The sequence below is a fragment of the Ahaetulla prasina genome, chromosome 16 (assembly GCF_028640845.1).
Source record: "Ahaetulla prasina isolate Xishuangbanna chromosome 16, ASM2864084v1, whole genome shotgun sequence".
Classification (NCBI taxonomy): Eukaryota; Metazoa; Chordata; class Lepidosauria; order Squamata; family Colubridae; genus Ahaetulla; species Ahaetulla prasina.
In genome coordinates, this window is record NC_080554.1 from 9,915,313 (window position 1) to 9,932,631 (window position 17,319).

Genomic DNA, 17,319 nt, shown 5'->3' on the forward strand with positions numbered 1-17,319 from the left:
GGAATATAATTAACTGCCACTGACGGACCAGCCATAAAAGCAATCCTTTCGGCATTCATTCAGTGTCAGACCCAGATGCAGAATATAATTTTCCTGCATATCCGGGGTTCGAAATTCCAGTCCCTTATCTAATCTGGCTTCAGGCGCGATAAACTTATCTTGTGACATGATAGTAGGGTTCCAATATCTCAGGGGCTGCCCCAAAGAAGAGGGAGTCAAGCTATTCTCCAAAGCACCCTGAAGACAGGACAAAAACTAATCGAAAGAAACTTAGAACTAAGGAGAAATTTCCTGACAGTTGGAACAATTCATCAGTGGAACAACTTGCCTGCAGAAGTTGTGAATGCTCCAACACTGGAAGTTTTTAAAAAGATATTGGATAATCATTCGTCTAAAGTTTTGTAGGGTTTCCTGCTTGAACAGAGGGCTGGACTAGAAGACCTCCAAGGTCCCTTCCAACTCTGTTATTCTATTCTATTCTAAAGAGGCAGCATCATCGTTTGAAGGTTTATTATTTATTTATTTATTTATTTATTTATTTATTTATTTATTTAATCATATTTATATACCGCCCTATCTCCCGAAGGACTCAGGGCGGTTCACAGGCACTTAAAAACACATAAATACAATATAAAAGCAATTAAAAAACTTATTCTAAAAGCCCGTTAATTAAAATATAAAAATAAAACCCAATTAAAACCCATAAATTTAAAATCTAGCTCAGTCCTGCACAATTAAATAAGTATGTTTTAAGCCCGCGGCGGAAGGTCCGAAGGTCCGGAAGCTGACGAAGTCCGGGGGGTAGTTCGTTCCAGAGGGTGGGAGCCCCCACAGAGAAGGCCCTTCCCCTGGGCGTCGCCAGACGACATTGCCTCGCCGACGGCACCCTGAGGAGACCCTCTCTATGAGAGCGCACGGGTCGGTGAGAGGTATTCGGTAGCAGTAGTTCCTTCAACAGTTATGAAGAACTGTTGAAGGAACTGGGTCTGTCTAGTTTAAGGAAAAGAAGGACCAGGAGTGACAGGATAGCATCTTCCAATATCTCTACGAGACCACCAATAGCCTCCCATCGACCCGTGCGCTCCCATAGAGGGGGTCTCCTCAGGGTGCCGTCAGTCAAACAATGTAGACTGGCGACCCCCAGGGGGAGAGCCTTCTCTGTGGGGGCTCCTGCCCTCTGGAATGAACTGCCTCCGAGGTTACGTCAACTTCCTGATCTCCGGACCTTTCGCCGCGAGCTAAAGACCTTCCTGTTCCATCATGCAGGGCTGGCTTAATGAAGTTTTTTATTGGGGTTTTAATATACTTTTATTATAATTTTTTCAGTCTTTAATTTAATTAGTTTTTAAATGCTTTTTAACTTTTTGATTTGTACTTTTTACCATGGCTGTAAACCGCCCTGAGTCCTTCAGGAGAAGGGCGGTATATAAATTAAATTAAATCAATCAATCAATCAATCAATCAATCTCAGGGGCTGCCCCAAAGAAGAGGGGGTCAATCTGTTCTCCAAAGCACCTGAGGGCAGGACAAGAAGCAATGGGTGGAAATTCATCAAGGAGAGAAGCAACCTAGAACTAAGGAGAAATTTCCTGACAGTGAGAACACTTAACCAGTGGAACAACTTGCCACCAGAAGTTGTGAATGCTCCAACACTAGAAGTTTTTCAGAAGAGATTGGATAACCATTTGTCTAAAATTATATAGGGCAGTGTTGGCGTGCCAGAAACCAGGCAGAGCATCTTCCCAGCACGTGCGTGTGCCCTGGCTGGCTGCTCTTCCAGTTTCTGGGAAGCACGCATGGTTGCCAACCGAAAGCGGAAGACCAGGTGGCTGGTACGCAATGCGGGTGCCGGAAAGCAGAAGATCATCTTGCCAGCGCGCGCATGCGCACCGGCCGGCTGCTGTTCCAGTTTCCGGCGCTTCCGCGCACATGAAGGCCACCTGGTCGGCGCACGGGAGCCAGGAAGAGCAACGGGTAACAGCTCGCATGCCCCGAGACATGTCTCTGTGTGCCACTTCTGCCATGAGTACCATAGGTTCTCCATCAAGGGTATAGGGTTTCCTGCCTAAGTAGGGGGGTTGGACTAGACCAGGGGGTCACCAACCTTTCAGACCTCAGGGACCGCTAAATTCATAATTTTAAATCCCGCGGACCACTAATATGATCCGCCTAATGACCGGCTGAGAGGGTGTGGCTAGGTAGTCATGTGACTAGGTGGGCGTGGCCAACTCGATGTCATTCACATCCAGGGGTGCCTTGCCAGCCTCTACTCGCCCCTCCCCTCCCAGTCACTCCTTGCCTGCCCGCTTGGGCTCCTTAGGGCTCCAACAGGAAGCAGTTGTTGGAGCTAAGCAGCCACCATGAAAAAGAGTTGGCGAAACAGCTCAGCTCAAATTGGATCTGTCTGAGAAGGAGGCTCAGCAGAAGCACCTCACTGAGGACTAGGAGCATAGGCTTTCCAAGCAGAGGGAAGACCTGCAGGAGTGCAAGGCCAGATACTGGCGCCTGGAGGCTCAACAGGCTGAGATGGTCAGCCAGTTCCAGGCCATGATGCAGTCTCACTGGAACGAGGCTCTCCAGCTCTTCACCACCAGCGGCGCTTCCCTCCAGCCTTCACCCAAAGCCCCACACCAGGAGGCTGAAGCAGACCCCAAGTCGGAATTTCTTCCCCCCCACCGACCCACACAAAAAGACCCCGAAGGGGGAGACTCTCTGCAGCAACACAAACGTTCATTGCACATATCCGTCCCAGGGGCCATAGTTTGAGGACCCCTGAGTTAGTGCAATATAAAAAATGCAAATAATTTTTTTGCGGACCACCAAAATTTTCCCCGCGGACCACCAGTTGGTGACCACTGGACTAGACCTCCAAGGTCCCTTCCAACTCTTATTATTCTATTCTATTCTTGTTTAATCCTTAAATGTCTGTGCGAAAATAACGTGTGGCTCTCAACTCCTCAATTCCTGGAGTTGAAGTCCTCGGGTCTTAAAGTTGCCAAGATTTAGACATCTCTGGTTTTCACCATTTGCATTGCCGCACCCGCTCGCAGGGCACTGGCAGAAGCTGCATGGGGAAGGTTGCGTTGGACGAGGGGCTGGTCAATGCTCTTGGCGACTTGACTTGACTCGCCCAAGTCTCCCTCGAGGAGAAGCCCCCAAAGGAAGAGGAGAAGGAGGAAGACCAGGATTGCGGTCGCGCACAACAGCAAAACACACGAGAAGCATTTCTTTTGACTGCTTTGCCCCAGCGGATACAAGACGCACAAGTTTGCTTCGCTATGCTTAAAGGAGAATATTTGTAGCTCAGGGTGGAGGGGTCTTGGGGAGCCCTGATGATGTTACCTAGTTGGGTAATGAAACGTCTACAAGAAAACAACCAAGCTCAGAGAGCACTAAGGATCCCACAGTCTTCCTCCTCCTCCTCCTCCTCCTCCTCCTCCTCCTCCTCCGCCTCCTCCTCCTCCTCCTCCTCCTCCATGAAAATCCCACTCCCTTCTAGCACTGATGATATTACCTAGTTAGGTAATGAAACATTTGCAAGAAAACAACCAGACTCAAAAGTAACAAGGACTCCACACTTTCAACTCTTCACTGTCTTCTGTTTGTCCCATGTTTTTTTTTATTTGCATTTATATCCCGCCCTTCTCCGAAGACTCAGGGCGGCTTACAATGTGTTAAGCAATAGTCGTCATCCATTTGTATATTATATAGAAAGTCAACTTATTGCCCCCAACAATCTGGGTCCTCATTTTACCTACCTTATAAAGGATGGAAGGCTGAGTCAACCTTGGGCCTGGTGGGACTTTAACTTGCAGTAATTGCAAGCAGCTGCTGTTAATAACAGACTGTCTTAGCAGTCTGAGCCACCAGAGGCCCTTGTGTGCCTTGTCTGTGTTGGTAGTTTCCTCTTACCAAATTCCTTTCATCCTATCAAGGAACTACCAAGAGAGCAGACCCCCCCTCTCCCTTCTAGCACTGATGATGTGACCTAGTTGGGTTATGAAACGCCTGCAAGGACCAAGCTCAGACAGAACCCAGGACCCCGTCACTGTGCTTTGCGGAACAAACCGACAAGCCATTCGCTGCAATGTATATCCCCCCCGGCCAAATGGAGGGACGCAGAAAAGACCCCCTAACTAACCAAATAACGATGGTTTAGCATGATCAGGGGTGGGCTGCTAGGGTTTCGCAAGGATTCGGGAGAACCTCTAGCTAAGATTCTGTGCAGTTCGGAGAACCCCCAAATCCCACTATTGGCTGGCCCCTCCCCGCCCCTCCCGCCCCTCCCAGGAGTCCCCACGTGGCCCGTTTTGGATGCAGGTAAGTGCAGGTCACGCATGGAGGCTTGGGGAGGGCAAAAAACAGGCCTACTGGAAGTTCGGGAGTTCTGTCTTCCAGAGGGCCTCCAGAGTCTGGGGAGACCGTTTTCGCCCTCCTGGAGGCTCAAGGAAATCCTCCAGAACCCAGGGAGAACAAAAGCATCCCCCCCCACTTCCTACCGTGGTGCAGGAGTCCGACTAGGCCACGCCCAATGTGACCATGCCCACCCAGCAACCGGGCAGAGAACCCCTTGCTAAAATTTTTGAAGCCCACTTCTGAAGGTGACAGCTAAGCAAGATTCTAAATTTGGGGGCATAGCAGGAATGAAATCTAAAAATTTTCCCTACCGGTCCTGTGGGCGTGGCTTAATTGGTAGGCGTGGCTTGGTGGTCAGGTGACTGAATGGGCATGGTCAATAATAATAAATAATAAAAATAATAAAGTATACAAAACTTGGGAGGCACCAGTCTACCTTCTTTAAAAACAGACCCCGGTCTACCAATTGCCTTTTACTGACAGGCCCCGGTCTACCAAGTGCCTTTTTTTGGCAGGCACCGGTCTACCTTCTTTAAAAATAGAGGCACCGGTCTACTAATTGCCTACAGCGCTGATCAGCTGTAGTGTGGCCCTTTGAAGTGCCCCGGCAGTCATTTAAGGCCGTTTGCAGCTATATCACCACCGAGAGCTTCAGGGACAGAGAAGAGGAACAGCGAGGCGTGGGCAGTGGGTGTGGGGCAGGAATTTTTGCTACCGGTTCTCCAAACTACCTGCCCTCATCCCTACCGGATCACACGATCCGGTCCGAACTGGGAGCATTTCACCCCTGGACCCTTTTCGAAGTTCTACTCCTTTCCCCTTTAGATGATTCAGAGAAGACGGCGGCTGAGAACTTCTCCTTCGACATATTAGCTTCAGATCCAACTGATTTGAGCCTCTGTGGCTCAGACTGGTAAGACAGTCTCTTATTAACACAGCTGCCTGCAATTACTGCAGGTTCTAGTCCCACCAGGCCCAAGGTTGACTCAGCCTTCCATCCTTTATAAGGTAGGTAAAATGAGGACCCAGATTGTTGGGGGCAATAAGTTGACTTTGTGTATAAATATACAAATAGGATGAAGACTATTGCTAACATAGCGTAAGCCGCCCTGAGTCTTCGGAGAAGGGCGGGATATAAATGCAAATAAAAAAAATTGTTTAGAAGAGACGGTGGAAGGAAGAAATGGGGATTGCTTTTAAGAGGGGCCATAACCGGATTGCGCTTTCTAAAAAAAAAAAAACCATCACAGGCTTCCAGAAGTGGTTAAGCTACAAGACGCAGCAGCAAAAACAGCAGCAGCCAAAGAGGAAGTATATACTGCGGCTCTCGGCAACATCTGGAAGGTCAAAGGCTCAAGAGCGAAATCCCTTTTGATTTGGTTGGCCTTTCTTTTTTGTTTTTGTTTTTCTTTTTTTCCCCCTGCTCAAAAGAGTCCCTTCCTCGCTGGGCTAATACTCCAGCTTTCAAAATGAGCAGGCGCCATCGAGAAGGGGCCGCCATCATCACCTTGACCAAAGCAAGATGAGATACGACGACAGACGCAAGATTGGGAAAGAGGAAGAAGAGAAGAGTGCGCGCGGAGGCCGTCATTCCAGAGCCCTTAGTCAGCCAGGGAACAATTCATTATCAACGTTTCCAATCCTGAAAAACCATCTTGTCTGGCTGAATAAATGTTAGGCGGTTCTTTCGGTTTCTTGAGAAATCCGTCCCGCTCTCCCATCCATCCAACAAAGCGCTACAGAAAAGACCCAGAGAGTCTTCCTCGCTTAGTCATCTCGCAGAGGTCGAAGAAGCTGACTGCAAGGCAATCCGAATCTCTCCTTCACCGCTCAGCTCCCTTCCTAGCCAAGAGGTCAAGGATGCTATGGGGAAGGCTGGCTAGCTGACACTCGAGATGTTCCACAGACTGGAGAAAACAGCATCATTCGTGTCCAAAACCCCATGCACGGCTCATACGCCAAGGGTCAGGCATTTCCCGCCCCCCCCCCTTCCTCTGCAGCTCCGCTTTGTATATCGGGAGCCAAACCAACCTTCCCAAATCAATGGGGACAGTCTGCAGATTGACTCACTCCGTTCAAGTCCCTCGAGAAAACGTCTGTGAAGAGTCTCTCATGCAGGCCGTGGTTGTCCCAAAGGGGCTTTTCTCAAGAGGCAACTGGAGTTTCTTGGGGGGGAGGGGGGAGCAGAGGTGTTCCTTGAAGATGTTTCTCTTTGCATCCAAGAAACTTCTTCAGAACTTGAAGAAACTGAAGAAGCTTCTTGGATGAGAAGCTTCTTGGATGAGAAGCGAAACATCTTCAAGGAAAAACAAAGCCCAGTTGCCTTCTGAAGAACTGAAGAAGCTTCTTCGATGAGAAGCGAAACGTCTTCAAGGAAAAACAAAGTCCAGGTGCCTTCTGAAGAAACAAAGAAGCTTCTTGGATGAGAAGTAAAAGGTTTTCAAGGAAAAACAATATCCAGTTGCTTTCTGAAGAACTGAAGAAGCTTCTTGGATGAGAAGCAAAACCTCTTCAAGGGAAAACAAAGCCCAGTTGCCTTCTGAAGAACTGAAGAAGCTTCTTGGATGTGAAGAGAAACGTCTTCAAGGAAAAACAAAGCCCAGTTGCCTTCTGAAGAACTGAAGAAGCTTCTTGGATGAGAAGCAAAACCTCTTCAAGGAAAAACAAAGCCCAGTTGCCTTCTGAAGAACTGAAGAAGCTTCTTGGATGTGAAGAGAAACGTCTTCAAGGAAAAACAAAGCCCAGTTGCTTTCTGAAGAACTGAAGAAGCTTCTTGGATGAGAAGCGCAACCTCTTCAAGGAAAAACAAAGCCCAGTTGCCTTCTGAAGAACTGAAGAAGCTTCTTGGATGAGAAGCAAAACCTCTTCAAGGAAAAACAAAGCCCAGTTGCCTTCTGAAGAACTGAAGAAGCTTCTTGGATGAGAAGCAAAACCTCTTCAAGGAAAGTTATCCGGTTGTCTTTTGAAAAAGCACTTTTGGGACAGCCATGACCTGGAGGACCGAGAATCTCCATAGGCAAAGCATGAAAAACCAACCAACCGACCAAACTTGGAGAGAATAATAGCTTTGAACCATCAGACCCTTGGGTGTTGAGCAAAGCCAACATTGCATCAGAAGAGGAAAGTAGAAATTATTATTGGTCCTGGTATAACAATAAACAGTTAAATGACTCTGGAGCAGGGGTGTCAAACTCGAAGTGTCACATTGTCGTCATGTGACGTATTGTGACTTTTTTCCCCCTTCGCTAAACCACGGGGGTGTGTATGTGTGCATGGCCAGCGTGTGACACATCCAGCTCGCAGTTTGACACTCCCCTAATCTGGAGGTTCTTAATCATCTTAGGTCATAGTTGTCACACAAATGCCTTTTTCAACAGGAAAATTGGACTTTCTTGGGGTTTTTTCCTTGAAGACATGTCGCTTCTCTCATCCAAGAAGCTTCAATCAAAACTGAAGAAGCTTTTTCGATGAGAAGCAAAACGTCTTCAAGGGAAAAAAAAAGAAAAGATAGTCCAGTCGCCTCTTGGCAAAAAAAAAAAAAGCACTTTTCGGTCCCTCAAGCTATCTTATGCTTTTAAGAAGACTGGTAGGGGGCTTTCAAGAGGAGAGACCGGGGGCTATGGAGATAAGAAGATAAAATGGCTTGCATGACATCTCGAAAGGCGGTCACCAAAGTTGGCTTAGATCAGCCTTCCTTGTCTTGGGGTTGTCTAAGTGGGTTGAGATTACTGTTGTGACCCGCCAGTGGCCAGCAGAGTTGGCAGCAGATTCAGACAGTGAGGACGTTGGGTAGGAACGTGGGCCAGTCCTGGGGTCTGGGGAAAGCTCGGATGAAGGCTCTGCGTCGGAGGCAGAGAGGGGGCCAAGGCCATCTGGTAGTTCTTTGCTGCCTCTGGAGTCTCAGGAATCTGACATCAGTGAGGCAGAAGAACAGTGTGAGCCTGTTTCCAGTATGTGCATGCACAGAGCTGTCAGGAGACAGGAATAATTAAGGAAACAAGGTCGACTTGGCAGTAAGGCTTGGAGATGATTGGCCCTTCCCATAAGACATAAAAGAGAAGTGAATGGGACGTGAGCTTTTGCAGGAAGCAATTAGTTCATCTGGCCAATTCAAGATTGGAAATTTCTGTTTGTGACTCTGTGCCAAGTTTGGCCTTGCCCTGCGTCTGGAAATTAGCTCTTTGGCAGCGTTCCACACAAGATAGATGGGTGCTGATAACCTTCCTCTGAAAGACTGTTTATCAAGCCTTGCGGAAGGTTAATGAAAGTAATTTACAGCTGTATGAATTAAAGAGGTTTGCCAGGACTAAGTTTGTGCTGTTTACTTTCTAAGGAAGCCTAGGTCAGAACAATTACAAAACCCCATAATTCACAGCCAGCAACATACCAGGACAAGCAATAATCGAAAGAAAATGGACTTACCGGAGGTCCTGGGTCTCCTTTCCAACCAGGAAGGCCAATAACAAATGGAAATAAGGTGGGGCCCACAGGGTTGAAGTCCTGAAAGCCATCCACAGCAGCCAGCGTGATGTAGTCTGAGTCCTGTCCACGCGTTTCATAAACAGAATAAGGCCCTCCAAGTGCTGGTTTGGTGTAAAAGACAGTAGCCATGGTAGGACTGGATTTCTTCGTCGCCGGCTGGATCATGACCTCCTTTGGTGCAGGGCTACTGGTGACCTTTTCCAACTTCTGCTTTGTGGTGTCTGGAGAATGGCTACTGGATGAGTTCCTTCTACTCTTCATCATAGGCTTTGTGGTACTTGGCATGCGAGAGGACCTGATGGTTGGTCCTTGGCTACTCGGTTTTTTGGATGTTTTCCTCATCTCTTTCTTATCTGGAGCCACGCCAAAGTTCACAGTTGAGTTTGGGAAGGCCAGAACATCTGGGCGGGTTGACCAAAGAGGTTTCTCCACCGTGGAAGACCCACCTAAAACTCTGGTGGTTGTCCGGTGAGCCGTTCTGGAAGTCGGATGTGCCATGGTGGCGTTCCGTTGGCGATTACGGATGGGTTGCGACGCTTCTGTGATGGTCCGAGAGGGAGACAATGCTACAGTGGACCTCACCTTCATGGTTGGTGTTGCAGATGGTGCTTTAGGAGCTCGGATGGTGGTCGATGTTCCCTGCAACCTCCTATCCCTCCGAGAAGTGGGGATCTTGAAGACCGTCGAGGGAGGGTCCATAGCAGTCAGGTTCATCAAGCCCATCATGGCGAGGTCCAATTGTTTTGGAGTCATTTCAGAAGTTCTAGGATCTTTGGGCAACAACGGGGAAAACAGCAGGAAGTCCGGTCGCAACATATCCAATTGTCTGCATTGTTTCTTCAGATACTTACAGTAGTCATCAGCTGCCTTGGCGGAAAGATAAATATCAAACTGGCAGAGAGCGCCTTCAAACTGGACCGAACGTTGGTTGAGTCTCCCCAAGAGGAAAGAGCCTTCGGGGTCCAAGGTCTTCTCTTTTTTATTGTACAAATCCGCGTGTACTTTTTCTTTCCCGCAAGAGGTCAGCAAGGTGACCGTCCCGCTTCGGATATCGACGGCCAAGTTGTGCCACCGTCCGTCGTGGACGTCGTAATCGAAATAGACGGAGCGCTTGTGACCGACGTAGACGACCACCTTGCTGGGAAGAAACTGGACCCCCAGCTGCAATTTCTTCCGCTTGCTCTTGACCGTGAATAGAAAAGCGCTGTTGACGCGGAAGGAGCAGACGCTTAAGACGAGAGTCAAGTCTGTGCCAACGGGAACGGAGATAACCGAGCTGGACGGCACTTCGATGTTTGCCTGCTGGGTGAGGATGACTCCCAACCTGAAGGGGACAACTCCCTGAGGAACAGAGCGCGACAAGTCGGAGGTCCTTGGTCCCACCAGGCCCAACCTCTGAAGGACGTCCACATCTAGAAGAAGGGAAGAAAGGGTGAGTTATAAAGACAACCGTCCATTTGTTCGAAAGAAGGTTTAGAGCAAGTCAACTTTCCTTCTCTATTCTCATCTCTTGCAAGAAGTGGGATTTGTTTGCTAGTTGCTAAAACCAAATATTGTTTCCTCAAAAGGTGGGCTTTTTTTTTTCCCCCTAAAAGGCAACTGGACTTGGTTTTTTTCCTTGAAGAGGTTTCGCTTCTCATCACAGAGGCTTCTTCGGGTTCTGACTGTCCTTGAAGAGGTTTCGCTTCTCATCACAGAGGCTTCTTCGGGTTCTGACTGTCCTTGAAGAGGTTTCGCTTCTCATCACAGAAGCTTCTTCGGGTTCTGACTGTCCTTGAAGAGGTTTCGCTTCTCATCACAGAGGCTTCTTCGGGTTCTGACTGTCCTTGAAGAGGTTTCGCTTCTCATCACAGAAGTTCTTTGGGTTCTGACAGTCCTTGAAGACGTTTCGCTTCTCATCACTTCGGGTTCTGACTGTCCTTGAAGAGGTTTCGCTTCTCATCACAGAAGCTTCTTCGGGTTCTGACAGTCCTTGAAGAGGTTTCGCTTCTCATCACAGAGGCTTCTTCGGGTTCTGACTGTCCTTGAAGATCTTTTGCTTCTCATCACAGAAGCTTCTTCAGTTCTGACTGTCCTTGAAAATGTTTCACTTCTCATCCAAGGAGCTTCTTCAGTTCTGACTGTCCTTAAAAACATTTCACTGCTCATTCAAAAAGCTTCTTTAGTTCTGACTGCCCTTGAAAACATTTTCCTTCTCATTCAAGAAGCTTCTTCAGTTTTGATTTACCCTTTCAACCCATTCAAAGAAAAACAAAATCCAGCTGCCTTTTGGGGAAAAAACAGAAAAAAGCACCTTTGGGACAATCATGACCAGGATAACTGAGAATCTGCGTGGAAAAAATGTGGTTTCCTTCATCCACTGTTCTGACGTGGCACCCCAAAACCGTAACCAAAAATCAACTTTGGTGGCTACCTATTAATAGAGCTGGCCTTAGCGAGCAGCAGTGTAGCGATGAAGTGAAACTAAAAATTCACACGAGGGAAATTTTTAAGGCGCCTTCCAAAATATTTCAGGATATGGAACATTTTTTCTTCCTTCCCTCTTGATACTATCTCCCGAATTTTTTCCCTTCGTTGAGGGGGGGGAAAAAGAAGCAAGAAGGAAGGAGAAGGAAGGCCCACTACAAGAGAACCGATTGGAGTCAAGATCTCAACATTTTTGGCACGCCTGTTGTGATATTACAGATCGCAGAAAAGCAAGTAGACTCTCCCACTCAATCTCTTCAGCCCTCAAAAATAAAATAAAAAATGATTCTGTGTGCGCTACAAGCTTTCTTCTCCTTCCAAACATCTCAGTCGAGAAGGAAATAAAAAAAAATAATAATAACAGACATATCCCAAAGTCAAAGCAAAGGTGTGTGAAAAGATTCAGTCTATTATTTTCTAACAGGTGGCTCAGAGGCTACGACGCTGAGCTTGTCGATCAGAAAGGTCGGCAGTTGAGCGGTTCGAATCCCGAGCACCGCCTAACGGGGGTGAGCTCCCGTGACTTGTCCCAGCTTCCGCCAACCTAGCAGTTCGAAAGCACGTAAAAAAATGCCAGTAGAAAAATAGGGACTCAAAACAAGATTCAAAGGAGGGTCTTTCCTAAAGCCCCCACCCCTTCTAACCCACCGAAGCCAATAAGCTTCATCTCCAGCAGGTTTGGGGACTCTCCAAATCCCTGTTGAAGGCAACCGAACTCACTCAGCGAAGGGGATTTTGCTATTTTAGGAGAAAGAAGGTGGTTGCCAATAAACAGATATCTACGCGACATAGGTTTCCAACCCAGCAGTTGTGGCTATCTAGCTTAATGATCCCTTTGGATCATCCTTAAAAAAGGGGGGGAAGATCTCAAGAGGTTAGTCTTGTCCCCGAGGTCTTCTTCTCAAGAGTTCATTCACCGTAATTGGCTTAAACATCCAATTACTGCAAAATTCCAGCTATGCAGAATTTCCCGAATTTCTTAAACGTTGAGGTTCTCAAAGAGACGTTCGAGCCTCTTCGGACAACGGGTTTTTGATCACTTTTTATTTTTTTATTTTTTGGCCCCTGGTTTATTTAGTGCACCGTGCTGGCCGTCATCATATCCCATCCCGACTTCTCCTATAAGGTTCTCGCAAGGGAGAAACGAGAGGTCCAGTTTGCTGCCTTGAAGACTTTGGAATGCAGGTCAAGAAGGACAAATAGTGTGGGACCAACCAGTGGGACTCCTTGCCTCCAGAAGTTGTGGATGCTCCAACTTTGGAAATTTTAAAGAAGAGTCCGGACAGCCATTGGTCTGAAATGGTATAGGATTTCCTGCCTGAGCTGGGGGTTGGATTAGAAGGGGGGGGTTGGACTAGAAGACCTCTGTGGTCCCTTCTGTTGTGTCTCGCCCAATCTCACCACAGCCGGGGTCTGCTTATCTGCTTCCGAACGCTGAAGAATGTCCTAGCATGCCTCCCGCCCCAGCCCTGGCTCCATGCCCAGACAGGCTGAAGAAGAGCAAGTATCTCCAGCCCCCAGCTCTGGCTCCATGCCCAGGCAAATGGAGCAACTAGACCCCTCCCCCTCCTCCACAGCATGTGAGCCTGAGGGAGGTCAATTGCCAACAGCTGCAGACTGGAGTGACCCTCGCATCAGAAGACTTGATAGGCGGAGGCAACAGAAGGAAGGGAGGGGCAGGCCTGGATAAGTGCTGAGTCATGGAGCCACACCCCATGGCCTATATAAAGGATCTGCTTTCTGGCATTCTCTGAGTCAGGCAAAGTCTAAACATATCTTGCTGGTCTCCTGCCTGCCTTGAGGACTTTGCTAGGACTTTGGCAGAGCTGCAGAGGCACGCCTGATTCGGATTTCCCTGACCCGGCCATCAGCGGAGGAGTGGGACACGACACCTTCCAACTCTATTACTCTACCTGGTTTCCCCCAAAATAAGACCTCCCCTGATCATAAGCCCAATCGGGCTTTTGAGCGCATGGCAATAAGGCCAAGCGCTTATTTCAGGGTTCAAAAAAAATATAAGACAGGGTCTTATTTTCGGGGAAACACGATATCATTCTGAAAATAAAGCAACCGTTTCGAAATACTACTGAAGTACTGTACAGGTAGTCTTACGATCGCAGCTGAGCCCAAAATTTACGTTGCTAAGTGAAACGCACGTTAAGAGGGGTTTTTTTTTTGTCCTGCTTTACGAACTTTCTTGCCGCCATTGTTAAGTGAATCACAGCAGTCGTTAAATTAGTAATGCTGTTGTTGAGTGAACCTGGCTCCCCCCACCCCACCCACATGGACTGTGCTTGTCAGAACGTTGCAAAAAAGGGAGATCCCGTGAGCTTAGGATGCTGTGACCGTCATAAGTATGAGTCAGTCGCCAAAGCATTCAGAGTTGATGACACGACCGTGAGGTTGCGGCCACAGTCATAAAAGCGCAAAACGGTCGTGAGTCACTTTTTTTCAGAGCCGTTGCAACGTCAGTCATTAAATGAACCTGTTGTAAATCGAGGACTATCCGAGCCGAGGTGGTGCAGTGGTTAGAGTGCAGTACTGCAGGCTGCTTCAGCTGACTGCTAGCTGCAGTTCGGCAGTTCGAATCTCACCAGGCTCAAGGTTGACTCAGCCTTCCATATCTATCTAAGAGCCATGGTGGCACAGTGATTAAAATGCAGTATTGCAGGCTAACTCTGCCCACTGCCAGCAGTTCGATCCTCCCTGGCTGAAGGTTGACTCAGCCTTCCATCCTTCCCAGGTGGGTAAAAGGAGGACCCAGATTGTTGGGGGCAAGAAGCTGACTCTGTAAACCGCTTAGAAAGGGCTGTAAAAGCACTGTGAAGTAGTATATAAGTCTAAGGGCTATTGCTATTTGTCTCTATTTCTGTCTGCCTATCTGTCTGTCTGTCTGTCTATCTATCTATCTATCTATCTATCTATCTATCTATCTATCTATCATCTGTCTGTCTGTCTGTCTGTCTATCTATCATCCATCCATCAGTATCTATCTAAGAGCCATGATGGCACAGTGATTAAAATGCAGTATTGCAGGCTAACTCTGCCCACTGCCAGTAGTTCGATCCTGACCGGCTCAAGGTTGACTCAGCCTTCCAGCCTTCCCAGGTGGGTAAAATGAGGAGCCAGATTGTTGGGGGCAAGAAGCTGACTCTGCAAACCGCTTAGAGAGGGCTGTAAAAGCACTGTGAAGTAGTATATAAGTCTAAGGGCTATTGCTATTTGTCTCTATTTCTGCCTGCCTATCTGTCTGTCTGTCTATCTATCTATCTATCTATCTATCTATCTATCTATCTATCTATCTATCTATCTATCATCTGTCTGTCTGTCTGTCCATCCATCAGTATCTATGTAAGAGCCATGGTGGCACAGTAATTAAAATGCAGTATTGCAGGCTGACTCTGCCGACTGCCAGCAGTTTGATCCTAACCAGCTCAAGGTTGACTCAGCCTTCCATCCTTCCAAGGACTGTAAAATGATAAGCCAGATTGTTGGGGGCAAAAGGCTGATTCTGCAAACCGCTTAGAGAGGGCTGTAAAAGCACTGTGAAGTAGTATATAAGTCTAAGGGCTATTGCTATTTGTCTCTATTTCTGCCTGCCTATCTGTCTGTCTGTCTATCTATCTATCTATCTATCTATCTATCTATCTATCTATCTATCTATCTATCTATCATCTGTCTGTCTGTCTGTCCATCCATCAGTATCTATGTAAGAGCCATGGTGGCACAGTAATTAAAATGCAGTATTGCAGGCTAACTCTGCCCACTGCCAGCAGTTTGATCCTGACCGGCTCAAGGTTGACTCAGCCTTCCATCCTTCCAAAGTCTGTAAAATGAAGATCCAGATTGTTGGGGGGGGGGGCAATAGGCTGACTCTGTAAACCGCTTAGAGAGGGCTGAAAGAGCACTATGAAGTGGAAGATAAGTTTAAGTGCTATTGCTATCCGTAAGAATAAAACTTGGGGAGAAAAAAGAATTTGGATCCAGCCATCGTTTATGGGTGTCCATCACCTAATATACGAAGGATTGAGAAATCCAGAATTTAGCATAAAAAGCAAAGGCGTCTGAATGGATCATACAGAATAAGGAAGGGGAGGGGGGAATTAATTAAATTGATGGAAACTCCAGCCACATTCACATGGGACTCTCATGTTTGCCCTCCAGTTGACCGTTTCCAGGGATCGGAAACCTTTGAAAGACACAAGCTTGCCCTTCTCATCCTTCTCAAGATTTGTTCCAGAAGTGGGGAGGGGGAAACTAGCCAATGAAAGCTGGTCCCCGTTGTGTGTGTGGGGGGATTTTGATTCTCTGTTTCCATCCAGGCCCACGGAATGACCTTTGAAAGATTGCCGAACCCAATGTTTCCTTGGCACGCTACCCGTCCTCCCAGGGTTACAGGGGGTGGAAATGCCACCGATGGACCAAACACATCAGGCATTGCAGTTGGCTGAGTGGAAAATTTTGGCACGGCTGAAGGTCTGCGGAGATTCTCCATTGTCCGGGTCTCATGGTGGTGCTAAAGGTGGGGTTTTTCTTTTGGTCTTCCAAAAAGACAACTGGACTTTCTTGGGGGTTTTTTGTCTTTCTTCGAAAACGTTTCGCTTCTCATCAGAGAACCTTCTTCAATTCTGCTCCTCGGATGAGAAGAGAAAACTTCCATCATCTGCAAATTCTGGTTATCACCACCAAACTGAAAGAGGTCTTCTTCACCCAGTCAGCAACCTGTGGCTCTGGAGCCGCATGTGGCTCTTTCACCCCTCTGCTGTGGCTCCCTGTCGCCGGTCGGCTCCACAATTGATAGAGCTTTTGGTTAGGACAGGTAGAGGAAAAAGGAGGCCGCTCTAGGAGGAAACTCTAACATGGGGGAACCGGACTTCTGGTCGGCTCCAGAATTGAATGGGGGCTTCCGGTTAGGACTTTTGTGGCTCTTAGAGTGTTTAAGGTTGCCGACCCCTGGCCCAGTCCAATCATGGCTAAGAACTGAGATATCATCACCCCATCATTTTTGAAGATCATGGGGCACTTCACGCCAGCTTAAACATAAAGGAGGTTGGATCAAGGCGGGCAAGGTAGAAAGAGACAGGGGTTTTCAGCAACCCCAGAATGTCTGAGGTGCGTCTGTTGGGATCGTTGTAAGGTTGGTCAACAAAAGGTTGTATGTTGGCTTCTCACATAGGACTATATCAATCAATCAGCATAGAGCTGGGAGGCACCTTGGAGGTCTTCTAGTCTCCAACCCACTGTTCAAACAGGAGACCCCATTCCATTCCAGACAGGTGGCTGTCCAGTATTTTCTTAAAAACCTCCAGTGATGGAGCATCCACAACTTCTGATGGCAAGCTGTTCCACTGGTGAATTGTCCTCACTGTTAGGAAGTTTCTCCTCAATTCCAGGTTCCATCTCTCCTTCATTAGTTCCCATCCATTGTTTCTTGTCTTGCCTTCGGGTGCTTTGGAAAATAAGTTGACCCCCCTTTTGTGGCAGCCCCTCAAATGTTGGAAGACTGCTATCATGTCCCCCTTAGTCCTTCTTTTCATTAAACTAGACATACCCAACTCCTTCACCCATTCTTCATATGTTTTTTTGTCTCCAGGCTTTTGATTCTCTTAGTGGCTCTCCTCTGCGTTTTTTCCCATATGATTCCTGTTTTCTTGGAAACACTAAGACAGGAGCCACCAACCTTTCAGACCTCAGGGACCACAAAATCCATCGTTTTGAATTCCATGGACCACTAATATGATCTGCCTAATGCTGGGTGGGCGTGGCAAGATGGTCATGTGACTGGGTGGGCGTGGCCAACACTAACGTTGAGGGGTGCCTTGCCAGCCTCTACTCGCTGTTCCTCGCCTGCCCGCCCAGGCTCTTTAGGGCCCCAACGGGAAGCAGTTGCTGGAGCTAAGCAGCCACCATGAGAAAGAGTTGGCAGAACAGCTGGCTCAGTTCCAATTGGATCTGACTGAGAAGCAGGCTCAGCAGAAGCGCCTCACTGAGGACTAGGAGCATAGGCTTTCCAAG

The 17,319-nt window shown here is 47.8% G+C and overlaps 1 protein-coding gene across 1 annotated transcript in view; it reads right to left on the minus strand.

Moving 5' to 3' along the window:
- The window catches only part of LOC131186096 (collagen alpha-1(XXVII) chain-like), a 238,539-nt gene that overhangs the window by 210,458 nt on the left and 10,762 nt on the right, over positions 1–17,319 (minus strand). The window contains exon 3 of the mRNA XM_058159356.1: positions 8,779–10,250. Within this exon, the coding sequence (XP_058015339.1) occupies positions 8,779–10,250 (1,472 nt within the window). The remainder of the gene's footprint in view (positions 1–8,778; positions 10,251–17,319) is intronic.